The sequence below is a fragment of the Netta rufina genome, assembly GCF_964035555.1.
Source record: "Netta rufina genome assembly, chromosome: 8".
Lineage (NCBI taxonomy): Eukaryota > Metazoa > Chordata > Aves > Anseriformes > Anatidae > Netta > Netta rufina.
In genome coordinates, this window is record NC_140131.1 from 24,934,052 (window position 1) to 24,950,506 (window position 16,455).

Consider the following 16,455-nt stretch of genomic DNA (forward strand, 5'->3'; position numbering starts at 1 on the left):
TTATTCACTTAGAAATAAATAATTTAAACTGAATCGGTTATTTATTTGCATTTTCACAGTAGATTAAAAACTTAAAGTGAATACATTCAGCAACGGATGCAGGCCGAGGGGAGGCGTGGTGTAGAAATCATTTCATTAGAGGAAGGAAGGAAGGAAGGATAAACTAAGAACTCTTGTAAGTCATCAGAAGTAGCATTCCTGCCTACATTTGTATACTCCTAGTGGGAGTTCTATAGGGTGTTTCGAGCAGAATTCATGGGAGCAACATGGAACAATTAGAAGACCAGAATTAAGTGGTGGATACAAGGACACAACAAACACAAAGGCTGAAAGTTTAAAAATGAGAGTCAGAGTCACATTCCTTGCTAATCCTAAAAAAACAAAAAAAAAAAAAAAAAAAAAAAAAACCAACTAGTCATTTCTTCTAAACATCTTTCGATGGATAGACAGGAAGATGGATAGACAGGAAGAAATCCACTTAATGGAGGTCGTGGAAGAAAAATTAGAAAACGTTCCAAAATAATGAGGCTAGCTAAGTTCTAGACCTCTTCACTAAGGAAAACAGAGGAACTAAGAACAGGCCAGAAAACACTTAGCAGCAGTGGGCTAGGTATAGTCGATAATGGTTCAGCCTCGTGTTTCTGAAATCTGTTAGCTCTAATGAAAGAGAAGTGGGAGTCAATAAAAGATTATGTAGAGGTCCTTTCCAGATTTTCCTTTCTACATTACATGTCTCTTTGTTTTGTTTTGTTTTTTTTTCGCTCACAAACCTCACCTAAGCAAGTAGTTTGTTCTGTCCAGTTTCCTTCTTTGCAATAAACAGTGCTAGGTCCAATCAAAAAATGGTAAAGCTGGCAACCATATTCTACTGAAGAACCATTTTTATAGCTAAGCAATAGGGGGCTAAGAAGAACACCATTTTTAATCACTGGTGGAGAGGTACAGCTCTGCTGCATTTCTAATACAAGGAAGGGAGAGATGCAATTAGATCTTTAAAATAATATTAACACTGCTGAACGCATTTGGACCAACTGACTTTGGTCCAAAATATTCATACCAAAAATGTGTACGTAAGTGAACTTCTTTTTAGAAGTTTCAGTTTCAGATACTCTACATTTATTTTACTGATGTTCAGACTATTTCTGTTCCTTCTACACTCCTCACTTATGTCCACACTTGACTCCTGCTGGGTTACAGATTGGTTGCTGTACTGTGCTGAGATTGTCTTTATTTGTTGCTTGAAATGTTAAACCCATATGGAGTTCAGAATAAACCTCAGTGAGTTACTAAACAAAGGATCCAAATACTCCTGAATCTGCATGTTCAGAGATTATCAACAGAAGAGGTACAAAATGACTAAAGGTAAACGCTAACACATGAAATAAAATTACATATACAGGACAGACTTATAAGTGTTGTTTACAGTCACAGAAAACAAAGATCATTCACTCAGCTACTGCTATATGAAGCATATGCAATAGACTTTGGTCAAAAAAAAATACAAAAAAAAAAAGTGTATATAAGTTTATATATTTCTAATCCCTCTACACTCCTCACCTATGTCCACACTTGATAACTCCCCCCTCCAAATATCACAGAGGCTCAAGTCATGCATAAGAATTGGGATCTATGATCCACAGACTTCCCTGAGTTGTTTAAAGGAGAGCACTCGCCTTCACATCATGATGAGGCTGTGAGGACACTCATCTCTGCCATGACCCCAGGCTAAACTCCTAGGCAAGCACATGGAGCAGAAGCTAGGAGCACACAAGACCACACACACACTACTTGCTGCAACTAACAGCAAACTAACTGCACACTTTAATTGATGTCTCAGTATACCACCAAAGCCAGCCTACTTCAGGATGCAAATGTTAGTAATATAACAGTGAGATCAATACAGAACAAAAGTAAGAAGGAAGTACAGTCATTTGAATGGATAAATGTAAATACCTTTACAAAAATGGTTACATATCAAAACAATCATCAACAATTCAAAGGGAAAAAAAAAAAAAAAAAGGCAAATTCCAACACAGAACATTGGCTAAGCTGCAAACACAGCACAATGAAACAGCAAACTCCAGGGAAAATTGAGCTCAAATCACTGGGTTGATCAAAGGATCTTCCATTTCTCCAGCTGGGTTCCTTCATGCCCTTTCCATTTATCCAAAAGTCCCTGCAGTGTAAAGAGAAAAAGAAGAAAAGGAATGAACACCAAGGCTGGCACATAGCCATGATTCTTGAGAGCAGTGGACAGCAAAGTTGCCTAGCATTCCCATTGCTTCAGTTTGATTCCCCGGGCCCCTTGGAACAGGAGCAGCCCCACGACAGACACAAACTGGTAGAGGGTTAAGTGAAGGCCCCTAAAGCTCACCCTCCCTTCTTGTTATTGGAGTAACTCTGGGCGGGACTCAACTTGTCCCCTGCACTGACCTCCACTGCACTCAGGGCAACTGGATAAAGACCAACCTTTTGTTGATCTTTCAGGTCCTATTGATAGGTAGGCTTGTACTCTGACTGAAGATGGGGGTTATGAGAGAAGGCCTCAGCTCGCTGGTTTAAATATTTTCTATCGCTGAAAGATTAAGCCAGTGTATCTGGATCTCTTGCTGTAGCAATACTGAAGCTTAGTTTATTTTATGAACAGCTCAAGCACTTTTTTCATTATTCTTCTCTATGTCTGCCATATCAGTGGAAACAGAGTCTCCCAAGCAACAAAAGAGGAAAGAAACCACAGGGCATTAGAATTTTGTAGCTTAAAAATACAGGCTTGCTTGGCATGTTGTGCATATCAGTCACCAGCTCGCACCTCGTTTGTCCTGCGCTCATCTATCTCCTACCCATTTCTGAAAACACTTTCTTCTACTTCTTAATGAACTTCTGCTTACAAGATATCATCTGCATCAGCAATGTTTGAACAGTCAGCTTGTGGATTCCTCAGCATTCCAAGCACAAATACAGGCTGAGCATAGAATGTATTGAGAAGAACCTTCAGGAGAAGAACTTGGAAGTGTTGGTTGATGAAGAACTCAGTATGAGCCAGCAGTGTGTTCTTGCAGCTGAGAAAACCAACTGTATGCTGGGCTGCATCTAAAGAAGCATGGCCAGCAGGTCGAGGGAGGTGATTCTCCCCCTCTACTCTGCTCTTGTGAGACCCCACCTGGGGCACCCAGTACAAGAAGAGCATGGACATATTCAAATGAGTCCAGAGGAATGCCATGGGGATGACCAGAGGGCTGGAGCACCTCTCCTATGGAGTCAAGCTGTTGGGGTTAGGGTGGTTCAGCCTGGAGAAGAGAAGGCTCTGGGAAGACTTTACAGTGGCCTTCCAGTACCTAAAGGGGACCTACAGGAAAGCTGGGGAGGGACTCTTTGTCAGGGAGTGTAGAGATAGGACAGGGGGTAATGGATTTAAACTAAAGCAGGGTAGATTTAGATTAGATACTAGGAAGAAATTCCTCACTCAAAGGGTGGTGAGGCATAGGAACATCCCAGAGAAGCTGTGGATGCTCCATTCTTGGCAGTGCCTATGGCCAGGCTAGATGAGGCTTTTCGGCAACTTGGTCTGGTGGGAGGTGTCCCTCCCATGGCAGGGGGTTGGAACTGGGTGATCTTTAAGGTGCATTCCAATCCAAACCATTCTGTGGTTCTATGATTCCTTAGAACAGATGGCCAAAGTTATGCCATATCGTTCACATTTGTATTACAGGAAGAAGTCACAAAAAGGAAAGGAGAAAAATCAAGTAAGAATAAAGACAGAAAACAAACAAACAAACAAAACAAAACAAAAACAAACAAACAAACAAAGACTGCTAAAACTACATCCAAGCAACATAAATAAACACACGGCTCCTGAGGAGCTGCCTGAAGGTTTTATGCTCCATCTCAGATGAGTTTGTCTAAATAAAAAAAAACAACCAACCAACAAAACACCCCACAAACTTATTACATGACAATTGGTGAACTGCATCTTCTTTAGCAACTTACATTCTATTGCTTTTCTGCACAATTACCTGTTTGTGGCAGTCTTAACAAGAATAACATCATCCTTCTGCTAATTATGAGTGCAAGTACATAACACAGAAGTTCATAATAAAACAAATAGAAAAAAAAATCCACTACTGACCGACACAGCGTGGTGGTGACTGCCATCTCCCATTTATACATGTTATTTCATTCCCACCAATGAGCTGGAAACTCTCAAGACACGAAAAAATTATTTTACTCCCATTCTTGTAATTTCTTTCAGCTGGTATCTGTTTAGCACCGTGCAGCTGAGGCGGAGGTGGGCAAGTGCTTTCACCTGAAGACACATATGCACATCATAACAGAACATAAGATAAAGCGTAACAGTTCACCACAGATTACAATACTAACAACCAAGAAAACACTGGCATTAGATAAGTCTTCAGTAGCTACCTGAAGCTTCAACTAGTATCATAATAATTTTGTTCTGCCTCAGAAACACCAGAGCTGCCTTTAGATGCTCATGTTTTCAACATGTATTCACAGAACACGTGGTCAGAAAAATACACCATCAATATATTTTTCTACATCAAAATTGTCTTCAGTAATGTAAGCTGGTAGTCCCCTCTTTCCCTTACACAGCTGCACAAGCTTGTGTACTTTCCCTGACTCTCTCTGTATGGTGAGGTATTTCAGGAAAACTGGTCCAGCTTGTGGACCAATTCTCTCGGTTGTTTACAGTTTGTGTGGTTGGTTTTGCCAGCTTTTCTGATTGTTTGCTTTGTTGTTGTTATTGTTTTTCCCAGGCATAGCTAATAGTGGAGTTAAATGAGAACCATGAAAGGAAACAAAAAAATAAATACGAATTTTGCCGCTCAAGGAATAAGGGGCAGCTCCTGTCATAGGAAAGGAAAAAGGAGGGAAAGAGGTAGATCTGAGCAGGAGAAAACCTCAGAAGCTTGGTTTGTTGCTTCTCATGGTCTCAGAACACTGGGAAGGTAGGAACTGTTTTTGAAAGAGAATGCCACCCTATGCACTTCTTCCACTTCCACACATCCTTTCCCATCAATATCGCACAATCAAAGCAGGCAATGAGGCCATGATTGTTTTTACTCTTTTACAGGCAATATCCTGCTCTACCTATGACTCTTGAAGGCAATCCTGCAGGCATCTGACCTTTGGTGTGCATTAGATTGGGGCAGTCTGGCCAATTCAGCTTTTTTCCTGTTGTTTTGATAAGAAATGACTGGGAAAAAAAATAGAATAAAAAATAGCAAAAGAAGAGCTTTGAACTTTAAAGAAAATAAAGTAACTTTGGCTGGAACTTGAGCTATGTGCTACTCCCATTTCTACCAGGGTACAGCCCTTTTGGAAGAAAAAAAGCTTAAATTTATCTTTGCATCTTTTCTCACAGCAGAAGTGACAGGGCCAACTGTCACAACTGTTCCAATTGTCATAGTAGGTATTATTAGGTCTGCTTCACTAAAATAGTGTCTCTGAACCTTGTTCACTGTTCAAATCATTCCCATCATTAGTTCCCATGACTATCCCTTAGCATATAGTTGATTACACACACATATATAAGCGTGTTAGCATTTCTGTTTCAGACTAGTGGCACAGAGATACTAATAAGCTTTAATAATGAGCATTTATCATTCCAATATAAAAAGAAGAAATTGTATGCATAGTAAAACCACACCTGTACAATTAATCTCCGGTGACCATTTTCCAGACACACAAGTTGCCTCTTTAATATTGTTGTCAGCTGATGTACATTTATACCGTATAACTCCATGTGGCTCAGTCTCCTTTTTTGGCTTGGAAAAATAGCTAAGTTGTACAACGTCAACATCCACTGGAGTCACGCAGGGATGAGATGGAGCTGAATAAAATCAACACAAACAGCTAAAGAACAGATTTGATTCAGATAAGATGTACATGTGCATTCACTGATGAAGGGGTCATTGGTTTCCTAATGCATGTCCATGTGAAGATGTTTTTTCATTTACAGTAGTTTGAAGTAACTCCTAAGATTCCTAGATTACAGAAACAAAATTTTGTTCTTGCTATCTAAAGCACAGACTGGTATTGCTCACAAAATTATTTTATTTTAACAGGATCCCTTCTGCTGAGTCCATTAACTGAAAAACTAAGCATTCATTTCTTCCTCAAAACCGACAAACAAGAATAGAACCCTTCTTTTGCTTGCAGAAACAGGAGCATGGAGGTAGTAGTATTCCACACTAAATATATACCAGGTATCAGTCTCCAGGGAAAGTGTATGTAAGTCATAACCACATTTTGTGTCCTTGACTGGTGATTCTGAGTGTGAGAAGACAAGCTAATGCGAAAGCTAAGCGGATTGTATTTTGTTCCAGATTCAGTCCTCAACTGCAAATACAGGTACAGCGTATCCAAATCCCTGAGAAATACAAAATCACTTCTGTAGAAAGGGAAACTAAGAATTGAATATAATAAACTGTATTTCACTAAAGATAAATAAAAGCCTATATACTCCAGTCAAATTTATTCCAGCCAAAACACCTTCTCATACAATACTTGTCACTTTTTTTTTTTTTTTTGTTAAACCTACTGAGTCCAATACATTGTTTTTTTGTGACTTAGGCAAAGGGTTTATTTCACATCTTTTAAAATGACTACTTTCAACAGTTTATGCACTGTGAAACTAAATGGGAAGGTTAGAAAAAAAAAAAAAAAAAAAAAAAAAAGAAAAAGAAAACTACTGATCAGAAATGAAAAGGAATAATCTACATAAAAATGGCAAGGATAAGATAAGACCAGCACATCATGGCTATTACTACTATTTCTAATTTCTATTAGGATTTTAAAAAATCAAAGTAGTATGTAGAGACACAAATCTCCATGTAAGTAATACAATAGGCATGTGACTTTATTGCTTGTATGTCCCAAGGCTTCTGAAGGGTCTTTGTTGGTGAGGAACACTGGAAAACAGGTAAAAAATACTCATGTCATAAGGTCATTGCACACCAAAGGTGTGCAGTGCCATAATTGATGTGTCATCATATTTGATGTTACCCACTGTGAAACTGTCCATTTCTTTCCCCAGACTGACTCAGAGTATTTACTAATTTGTACCTTCGGAGTCTTTCCAGGATGAACGACATGTTCACACTTAAGAGGAGTAAATAAAAAAGCACTTAGTTAAGATGCATAAAACTATAGTATCTCTGGCTACTTATTGATTCCTGAAGATCTTGAAATATTGAATACAATGTTAAACTCATATCTGAAATATTATGGAAACAGATTACCATCACAAAGAGGTAAAGGCTTCCATTCCCCATTAAGACATTTTGTCCTCATACTTCCAGCATCGCCGTTTTCACATCCATATAATACTTCGTCACCATGAGAAAACTCGAGCTGGTCTTGCTGGTGAAGAACAATATTCGGGATAGAGGAAGGTGATCCACATGGTGTTTTGTCTTCTGTGGAAAAGAGCAGAAATATACCACAATTTTACAGGAATCACATTTGAGTATCTGAAAGGATTAAATGAAAAGAATTACATTTGCACTTGGTAAGTCAAACCTACTCCTATTAACTAACAATACCTTCTATAGAGCTGAGGTTTGTACGTAATTTAGTCAGTTTACTAAATCCCTTTCCAGACCTTTTCCTTCTTTTTCCATCACTGCAATAACTCCACAGCATACTCCCCAAGTAGTTTCAGCTAAGGTTAATTCCCCAAATTCTGTTTTTCAAAGATACATGAATCCTAAAGTGTAAGAAAACCTTCAATTAATCCAGTTCATCTGGATCCTGATTCTGATCAATCAAAATTATATTCAGTTACACACCTACACATTTGTAATGTGCACTCTCAATTAGTGTTACTACAAGAGCTGAAACCCACTGTAGCATCACTTAGAGAGCTGCAGGGCTGTCATCTCTATGTGCTAACTGTGGTTTCTGCTGTGGGCTGCCACTGTTGCTGTGGTAGTGAAAGTAAAGGTTAATGGTTTGCACAGTTGAGTGCAGTACGAGGGTATTTATTTTGAGGGAGGAAAAAGGGATGTATCAGAGTAGGGGCATACAGCCGGTTTTGAACAGGGAAGAGGAAAGACCCATGTTAATCTCAGAAATTGGATTTGAACAACTTTGCACTCAATCTTGAACCACTCTTTTTTTCCAACTTGTGCACAGAAACTGTTCTCTGTGGAACAAATATCAAAAAGATGTGAGCAATCATTCTTCTCCATGCTATACATTTTTAAAACATCAGTGTTGCTCTTGGAAGATGTGTAAGAATTCAAACAGACCACCAGACTTTCCAAGGGAATCACAAGTCTTTTGGGACCTCTGTCAGTGCAGAAGATTTTGTTGCTAATGGATTTTAGCCTGGTTTCTAAAGAAGGAGACCCACATGACTGCATATCCCTTTCTGCCTGTTCCCAGAGCCCTTCGCCCCCGCGCGTGCGCGCAAAAAAAAAAAAAAAAAAAAAAAAAAGTAGTTTTAGAATCTTCTGAACAGTTGAATAAAACATGGAAGATGATAGATATTTGCAAAAGAAAGTTCTCAAGAGCCCTGTGAAAATGAGGGGCAGCTGTAGCAGAAGAGCCACCTGTTGAAGATATTTCCATTTGATCTCTCCGTACACAAACTACACAAGGATCAGAGCTTGAGGAGAGAAGTATCTTGAGTGGGTGGATTTTTCTGCATATTAAGACATATTATGGGGAGAATAAGGGAATTTGTATGGCACTTAGATGAGCACTGCAGTTGATACAGAAGATGATTTGTAGGACAAAGTAAACTAGTCCATGAAAACACAATGTTTATTGGTTCTCTTCCTTAAGGACACTCCTAATTATTTTCTGTATCTGCATATTCTCGCTTCAATTCTGAGACACTGTCTTAACAAGTGAATGGTAGTTTTGCACTCCTGCAATTGACATCCATACTCTGTGGTCTGAGGTACACCATCTAATGACATGCACAGAGAGTGGGTGCTTGTGTCGAGGCTGAACACCTGACTGTAGAACCATTCACCATTTCAATGTCAGCACTATAAAAAAATGTGGTGCATCTAACTCTAGCCTAGGGAAGACAGCAACACAATGCATATACAGTCATCACATTTGCAGCCCTGAGCCCCTGCAACATACAGTATTGTCATTGCTGGAAACAGGCCGTGGCATTTGTACTGAGTTTACAAAGCCTCAGGATGGAGGCATATCCGGCTTAGTTTGTCAGAACATGTCCTGACCTACCTGAAGACTTAGTTTTACTTGCTTTTACTGTAACAGCATTTTTTTTTTTTTTTTCCTAGTGATCAGTTGGCATTAGCTCTTTTACTTTACTTCTGGTTATCTTTGTATGGCAACACCACAGCTTTTTATATATAGAATTATGTAGGATACCAATGCAAGAAGGAGGAGGTGACCACTGTCCATCAACACATTCTATTTCCTTTGATCCAACCAATTTAAATATGGTGTCACATTCATATTCTGTTCTACTCCCATGCTGATACTGTTGCAGAGAGCCAGCAGCAATACTTCCATTGGTAATCTCAGGTGGAGGTCCACAGCCTCTGGGATTCTCTGAAATCAAAAGATTAATTTTATGCTCTTTACTCAGTACTATTAGCACACTTACATATTAAGTGCAGCACAAAATAAACTGAGATTCTTGTTTAAAGTTAAGAAAAATTCACAGAACAGGTTAAACAGGCTTTGACTATTTGGATTCATGTTGGGCTGCAGCCCATAGTCTGAGATGAATGACCCTGGCTCAGTCTACTCTCTTACTTCCATGTGCTGTCAATTTCCTGCCATGATAAAAGAAACAGTTGATGAAACAAAACCATTTTTAAGAGAAGAAAAGTGTTACATGGACATGCATTTCACAAAAAAAAAAAAAAAAAAAAAAAAACTACAAGAAACAATGGCATGTTATGCAAATCACCCAGAAAGTAATATGTACCTCTAAAGGAATGAACTCCTGCCAAGGGAGCTTAATATGCTTTTGAGCTGAAGAGCTAACAACATAAAATATACTTGTTTTCAAATGCAAAAGAGAGTGAGCAAAAAGAAAGACAACAACATAACTGATCAAGCAGGAAAGAAATGTGAGAAATATGAGATGCTCTTGCCATCTTGAGCTTCCTTCAGAAGAAGAATAGGGGAATATGTCTTCCCTTCTGCATGACGTTGTTAATCCTACAGGATGCAACTGAGGAATTTCATAGTAAAGAGCCTTCACTGAGTTTTTTTTTTGTTGTTGTTGTTGTTGTTTTTTTGCCTTGATTTCAGCTATGTATCATCTCCAAAAACATTTTTTTTTAAATATAAAAACAGGATAGAGTAAGAGAGGGCATTGCTCAAATAAATAATTCCTGGCTGCCGTATTGCAGCCTATTTATATCTTTTCAAATAAATAATATTTTTTTCATACATTGCAGTGAAATTTTTTGCAAGCCATTTACCAGCTCACTTTCAGTTATTGCAGAACTCCAGTTGGCATAACTGAAGATAAAAGAATAAGGCAACAAGAAAAATATTTGGGCTGATGACCAGAAAAATGTTCTAGACATGTTCAATGTTTTTACGCACAGAAAAGTGAACATCATTGAAAATCCAACTGCTCAGACTCTTTCACGAGAAATAGCAGAATAATACCACATGTAGACCAGTACCTGTCCTTTTAGAGACAAGGTGACCACAAAAGTCTTCAGGACCCAGGCATTTTCATACATTTCCTCCCACAATAAAGTCAACAAAAGATTTACCTTTACATGTTGGTGGTGATGGAGACCATCCAAAGTAATAGCACTGAGCAGAGGCAGGTCCCACTCTTTTGTATTTTTTTTTACAGAAAAAATTCACAACATCTCCATTGCTATATTTATCCTCCCTGGGAGAAATATATCCATTGGGCACTATTGGTATTTCACATTCTATTTCTACAAAGACAAAATATTTTAACATATACTGTAAGACCTACAAAAAGTACATGAGATACTACTAATGGAAACAGGGGAAACCAAAAAACAAAATACACAGACGCACAGCCCTGAAAAAAAAACAACATGGAGGCAATGACAAGAAACAAACTTCCCAGTCACACTAATTGGTTAGCTATCAAAAAACTACAGGCACCACTTTCAAGATAATCAATCTAGTCTTTGCAACTAAGACTAAACCAGGGAGAACCTGGAAGGGAAACAGTGTGGGAATTGACACAACCATACAAACCCATGAGGGGACATGGAGGGGCAAGTGAGCGCAAGGAGAACAAAGATCGGGATAGGCAGAAAAGAGATAAAAGGGACCAGTCATGTAACACTGTGCCAGTCAGTATGTTTGCCTGGCTGAGCCCTGCACCTGATCACTGCAGTCTGTCCTATCATCTGCATTTTATTAAATCTGTTCTTAACTCTCTCACTGTGTAATGTCACTCTCTATCCCCCTGTATGTAGCAAGGTTTAGGTGCTAGCTACTGGTGAGAACTACTGTATGTGTGTGAGTAAAAAAAAAATGGTGCCAGTTAAGTAGGTGGGGTTCCAGTGCAGCTACTGGAGCCTGTGGGGGTCTTTACCTTCCAGCCACTGGAGTGGGAACAGTATGTCCCAAAAAACAGCTACGGGGTGGACACTGGTGTGAGTGAGGCAAGCAAAGGCCTTGAGGGCTCCATGAATGCATGTGCCTGTGAACCTAGAAAGTGCTGTGTGTGCACCTGGACTAGTGAAACTCTATCTTTACCAGCTGAAGAGGAGGAAGGGGACGTAGCTGTCCATATTTATGTTTTATCTGAGTGCCGTATGCACGTGTTGTTGAGCGCAAGCCTTGCCTGTTGCAATTCATGTGGCTGTGTCAGTGTCCTGTGTCTGTGAGTCTTGGATATGTGCTCAGCTTTGTTACTGGTTGAACCTGCAAAGGGGAAAGCGGCAGCTGCATCCCTTGGCCTTAGCAGAGGTCCCAGATGCCTGTGGCACTGGCCTGGATTCCAGCAGCCAGGCAGGAGCGATTCTGGGCCAGAGCAGGTAGTGGAGGCAGTCATGCTCTTATCATCACTTAGCACTGATTAGAACAAAACCAAATGAAAGAATAAAGCTTCACAAAGTTCATACAGTTACACTGGTCAGCAAGCAGAAAAATATTTACCAAGACACCTGGGTGCTGGTTTCCATTCACCATTTATTTCACAACTTGTAGTACCAGTTGCCATATTATCTGCAGTTTGAAATCCCTCTGAACATGAATATGCAATTGTATCTCCAGGAAGGAACACGCTTTTATCTACGTGGTCATCCAAAATGTGAACATCAGGTTTTCTACATGATCCTGTAGAATAAAATAATAGAACATTTTGCAATCCAGAAACATTGCCTGTTGGAAACATCATTGCTGTAGGTACTTTAGTGTGTGCTAGGTTAGTGGACAATTCAGGATATTTAAAACATTAAAAATTCTGCATTGCCAGCATATGAATTTAGAATATTATATGTAATACATTCACGTAGTATCCATTGCATTCTGCATTCTAGAAAGAAGGAGGAGTAGAATCTGGCACAAATTCCTTGGATTCAATTCCTTTCCTTCCACTATTTATTTTTATTATAAGTGTCATATCACACCGTTTGTACTCCTGTTCCCCGTGGCCTTTTGTGAGCTGATCAGAAAAAAACATCTGTGTAAATTCAGTCTGAACCAAAAGGACAGGAGAAAGTGCTAGCTAATGTTGGTCAGTATTACAGACCTTGGCTTTATAACACCGGAAGATCCAATTTCCTCTTTTAGTGTCCTATACCCCCGTACAGGAGAGGAAAGGACTTCTAACAGGAGAAAGGCAACAACAGTATGGAAGTATTTCTCAGAAAAGAACACTCTGGTCTTTTTCAAAAATGTGCTTTCTAGCCCCAGGGCAGAAAGCACAGACTAATCTTCTATGCACAGTCATAACATCTTTCCAAATAATGAATCACATTTCTTATTTGGTCACTTTTAAAGAAAGTTATTGACATAATTCTTTGGCTCACAGGCATTTCTTCATAAATTGTCCTAAGTGTGAAAGGTTCTCACCCTCTTATCAAAAATATTGGAGAAACTGGGAGTAAGATTGGGTATATGCACATTGTATCACCTAAAATCACTGGAGAGGGCAGTGATCATCTACTTCATAACACTGAGGTTCGAAAAAAAATAGCTCACCTAGAAGACAGAAGATATTTTCCCTGCATACTCACTTCAATTTTGCTTTCTGTCTTTCATTCTTGGAGCCCCAGAAAAGTTCATCTCTGGAGGCTCAGTCCTCTGTTTGACTCACCCTCTGCTCTGTAAGAAACCTCTACCAATATAGATGAAGAAAATCAGAGTACATAGGGCATCTTGTTTGTACTAGTGGTTGCAACAGGGAGCTCTGAAGTTGTACTACTCACTGATGCACTTTGGAGTTGGAGTCCAGCCATTCTCTTGACACCATGTCTCTCCTCTGTCTTTTCCTTCTGGAGTTACAAAGCCATCATGACACGTATAGGTGACTTTTGCCTGTAAGCCAAACGTACCCCTTGCCGAGAGGAAAGAAGCATTGTCCAGCACAGTATTCTTGCATGTTTCTGAAAGACAAAATTCCTTTCCAGTAAAATGCCGCTAAACTACATACTTATGATACCCAGAAGATGGAGGACAAATGAAAACAGCAATAGGATTGAGAACAATTTTAAGAGCACATTATTTTCTGCTTCTGTGTTAAGCTCCCTTCCTCAGGTACAACCAGAATGTGAAAAGTCAAAACTCAGTGTTACTAACTGGTATTTATATATATATTTTTTTTGTATTTACAGTCATGATGCTCACTATTGGCTAACACTAAGAATTATCAAATTTTGTTTTGCTTGCTCATAGCTATGTGAAAATATCAGCAAGTGGCTGTCCAAAACATTCTATGGTAGGTGTCTCTTTCATGCTGGAATTGTTTCATTACTTCTTTTGTCCATATAAAATCGTTATATAAAGTATCTAGTCATTATATAAAGTTATCTAAAGTTTAGGTGTGACATCATAGCAATTTTAGGCTTGCTGCAAGTCAGGTTCAAAAGCTGGAAAGGGTATTAGGAGAGAGAACCTTCCTGTTCCTCCCTCCTTCCAGTATGATGCCAGCTGGAAGGCAAGCAAAAGGGGATGAAGTGGCATAGATGGAGACTCTAAGGAGAGAAGAAATTACAGGCTGTTCAAAGGGAGTGATTACTATTTATTACATTACTGTACTGCTGGGTTATAGAAAATTTCACTACCAAAGACCAAGAGGGTCTGACTCCCACCCCAGAGCTTACAGTCCAGGAGAACTGAATGAGCCTGGTGTGGCCATTTTACAGGGCATCATTCTGCATGTTTTTATAGCTACTGACCTCAGTAGCACGCAGGGACTCAAGAGCTGCATGAGACAGCTGAGGGAATCACGGCACTGTGTTTCACATGTAAAGCACCTAGACTTAGAGTTACCCCAAGCAGCAGTGATGGATTAATGCGGGTGATGTGACGATGGATTTATTGTTTTTTAGCTAGAAATTGTGACAAAATGTAAGCACACTCACTCTTACGGATACATCTTGGGAAAGGTGACCAGCCATTCTTTGTGCATGTAACTTCACCACCTTCACTTTCAGTACGATAGTCTTGGTTGCAGACATATTGAATTCTTTCACCTTCCGTGTAAGTATAACGATTATATCTGAAATAACCATTTTCCAGGTGTGTTACAGAGCATGTTTCTAAAGAAGAAAGGTAAGTACATTTAACCACAGTAATCTGAACAGCTAAAACTCAGGTCATGCTTAGGAAGACCGTTACCAAAAAAGGGGCCTCCCAGCACCTTTCTTTATCATTCTATTCCCCAAAGACGTCCATGCTCAAATCTGAATTAAAGTATGCTTTCCTTCACTGCCCTGAGGTTAACGTATCACAGGAACGGGAATTCAAATGACCCCGTAATGCAGTAAGAAGTGATCTGGTAAACATTAGTCCTTACCGTAGTTCATAAGCAAGGCTGGCTAACTGCATTGCATCTAGTGTCGTGAGCACTAGCTCTGGCACGGTCTGCTGAGTCTCTCATATGTTGATGCCTGTGCTGAGACAATTTTTGGCATTTCCCCTCAGGAGATTTTACCATCTCTATGCAAATGCGTCTCAAACCAGCTGTAGAGATTTTACCAACTGCTAAGCATGCTGGCCCTACAGATGGATGAAGGAACGCTGTGGCTCCGTTATTGGAGTAACTGCTCCTTTCCTCTGGGCGGGACTCCACTTCTCCCCTGTACTGACTTCCACTCTGCTCAGGGCAACTGGAGAAAGACCAACCTTTTGTTGATCTTTCAGGTCCTATCGATAGGTAGGAACTGTAATCTGACTGAAGATGGGGGATACGAGAGAAGGCCTCGGCTTACTGGTTTAAATATTTTCTATCGCTGAAAGATTAAGCCAGTGTATCTGGATCTCTTGCTGCAGCAATACTCACTCTCAGCTTATTGCGAGAGCGTGCCACCTGGCCAGTCCCAAACGTTATCCAAAAAGACTGGGCAGTGAATCCCAGACAGCAACCTCTAGACAAAGTGCCCAAGCCACTGCAGGAATAATACATTTACACAGAGAAGATGTTCTTGGAATGTCTTGCTGCATGTGCAGGTGAAAGCAGATACATGCATAGGACCCAGAAGCCAGAGATGAAAAACATTTCCTAAATCTTATTTCTCTTATTTATTTATTTTTTAATCTCGGGGATAGGTGCAGGAGTAAAGAACATCCCAAATCCAGATTTATCATTTCAGCCTTGCTCACTTCAGAGTGTCACTTATCAAGTGGCTGAGCTCTGCAGACAGGATAACAGTCTGGGTGAAGTTCCAGGGTTCAACTCAACCAGTTATACTTTAACAAACTGTACGTTGCTGCTACTTGCATTCCACCAGCACGATTTCTGCTGCACAGATCATCAATAATCATAACAAAATTGAGCATATAGTAGAAGTGCACTTACTGAGGCATTTTGGCTCTGGATCCCAGCCCCCTTTCGAACAGTATATTCGAACGACTCTTTCTCCATTTGGGGCTAAGTAGCCATTACGACAGTGGTAATCAACATACTGTCCAATCCTCATTGGAAAGTAAGAGTGTGCCATTCTTTCACTTATCTTGCCATTTTCTATCACTGGGTAGTCACAGGGTTTCTCTTGAAATAGAATTTAACAGCAACAGTATCAACACATGCATGGCAAAATGCTCAGCACACAAAGTCCTAAATATTAATTCAGATACCACTTCATTATTTGAGTGTTTCCTGGAACTGACAGAATCAGAACTGCACACTTTGGCAGATCTCAAGGAGTGCAGGATCAACTAGGCTGTGTTCAATCGATGTCTACAGCTATGCTGGTTGCCTCTTTTCATTGCAATCAACAGAAATCCAGTCCATCTTCTTGGTGGACACTAGAGGCTGATTCATGCAACCAA

At 39.8% G+C, this 16,455-nt stretch overlaps 1 protein-coding gene across 1 annotated transcript in view; it reads right to left on the reverse strand.

Moving 5' to 3' along the window:
• Window positions 1-16,455, reverse strand: part of LOC311212079 (complement factor H-like) — an 80,804-nt gene that overhangs the window by 34,175 nt on the left and 30,174 nt on the right. The window contains exons 11-19 of the mRNA XM_084291186.1: window positions 15,983-16,174; window positions 14,547-14,723; window positions 13,392-13,568; window positions 12,118-12,297; window positions 10,743-10,916; window positions 9,373-9,555; window positions 7,260-7,436; window positions 5,666-5,848; window positions 4,127-4,303 (exon numbers count right to left, since the gene is read on the reverse strand). Coding sequence (XP_084147312.1) covers window positions 4,127-4,303; window positions 5,666-5,848; window positions 7,260-7,436; window positions 9,373-9,555; window positions 10,743-10,916; window positions 12,118-12,297; window positions 13,392-13,568; window positions 14,547-14,723; window positions 15,983-16,174 — 1,620 coding nt within the window. The remainder of the gene's footprint in view (window positions 1-4,126; window positions 4,304-5,665; window positions 5,849-7,259; window positions 7,437-9,372; window positions 9,556-10,742; window positions 10,917-12,117; window positions 12,298-13,391; window positions 13,569-14,546; window positions 14,724-15,982; window positions 16,175-16,455) is intronic.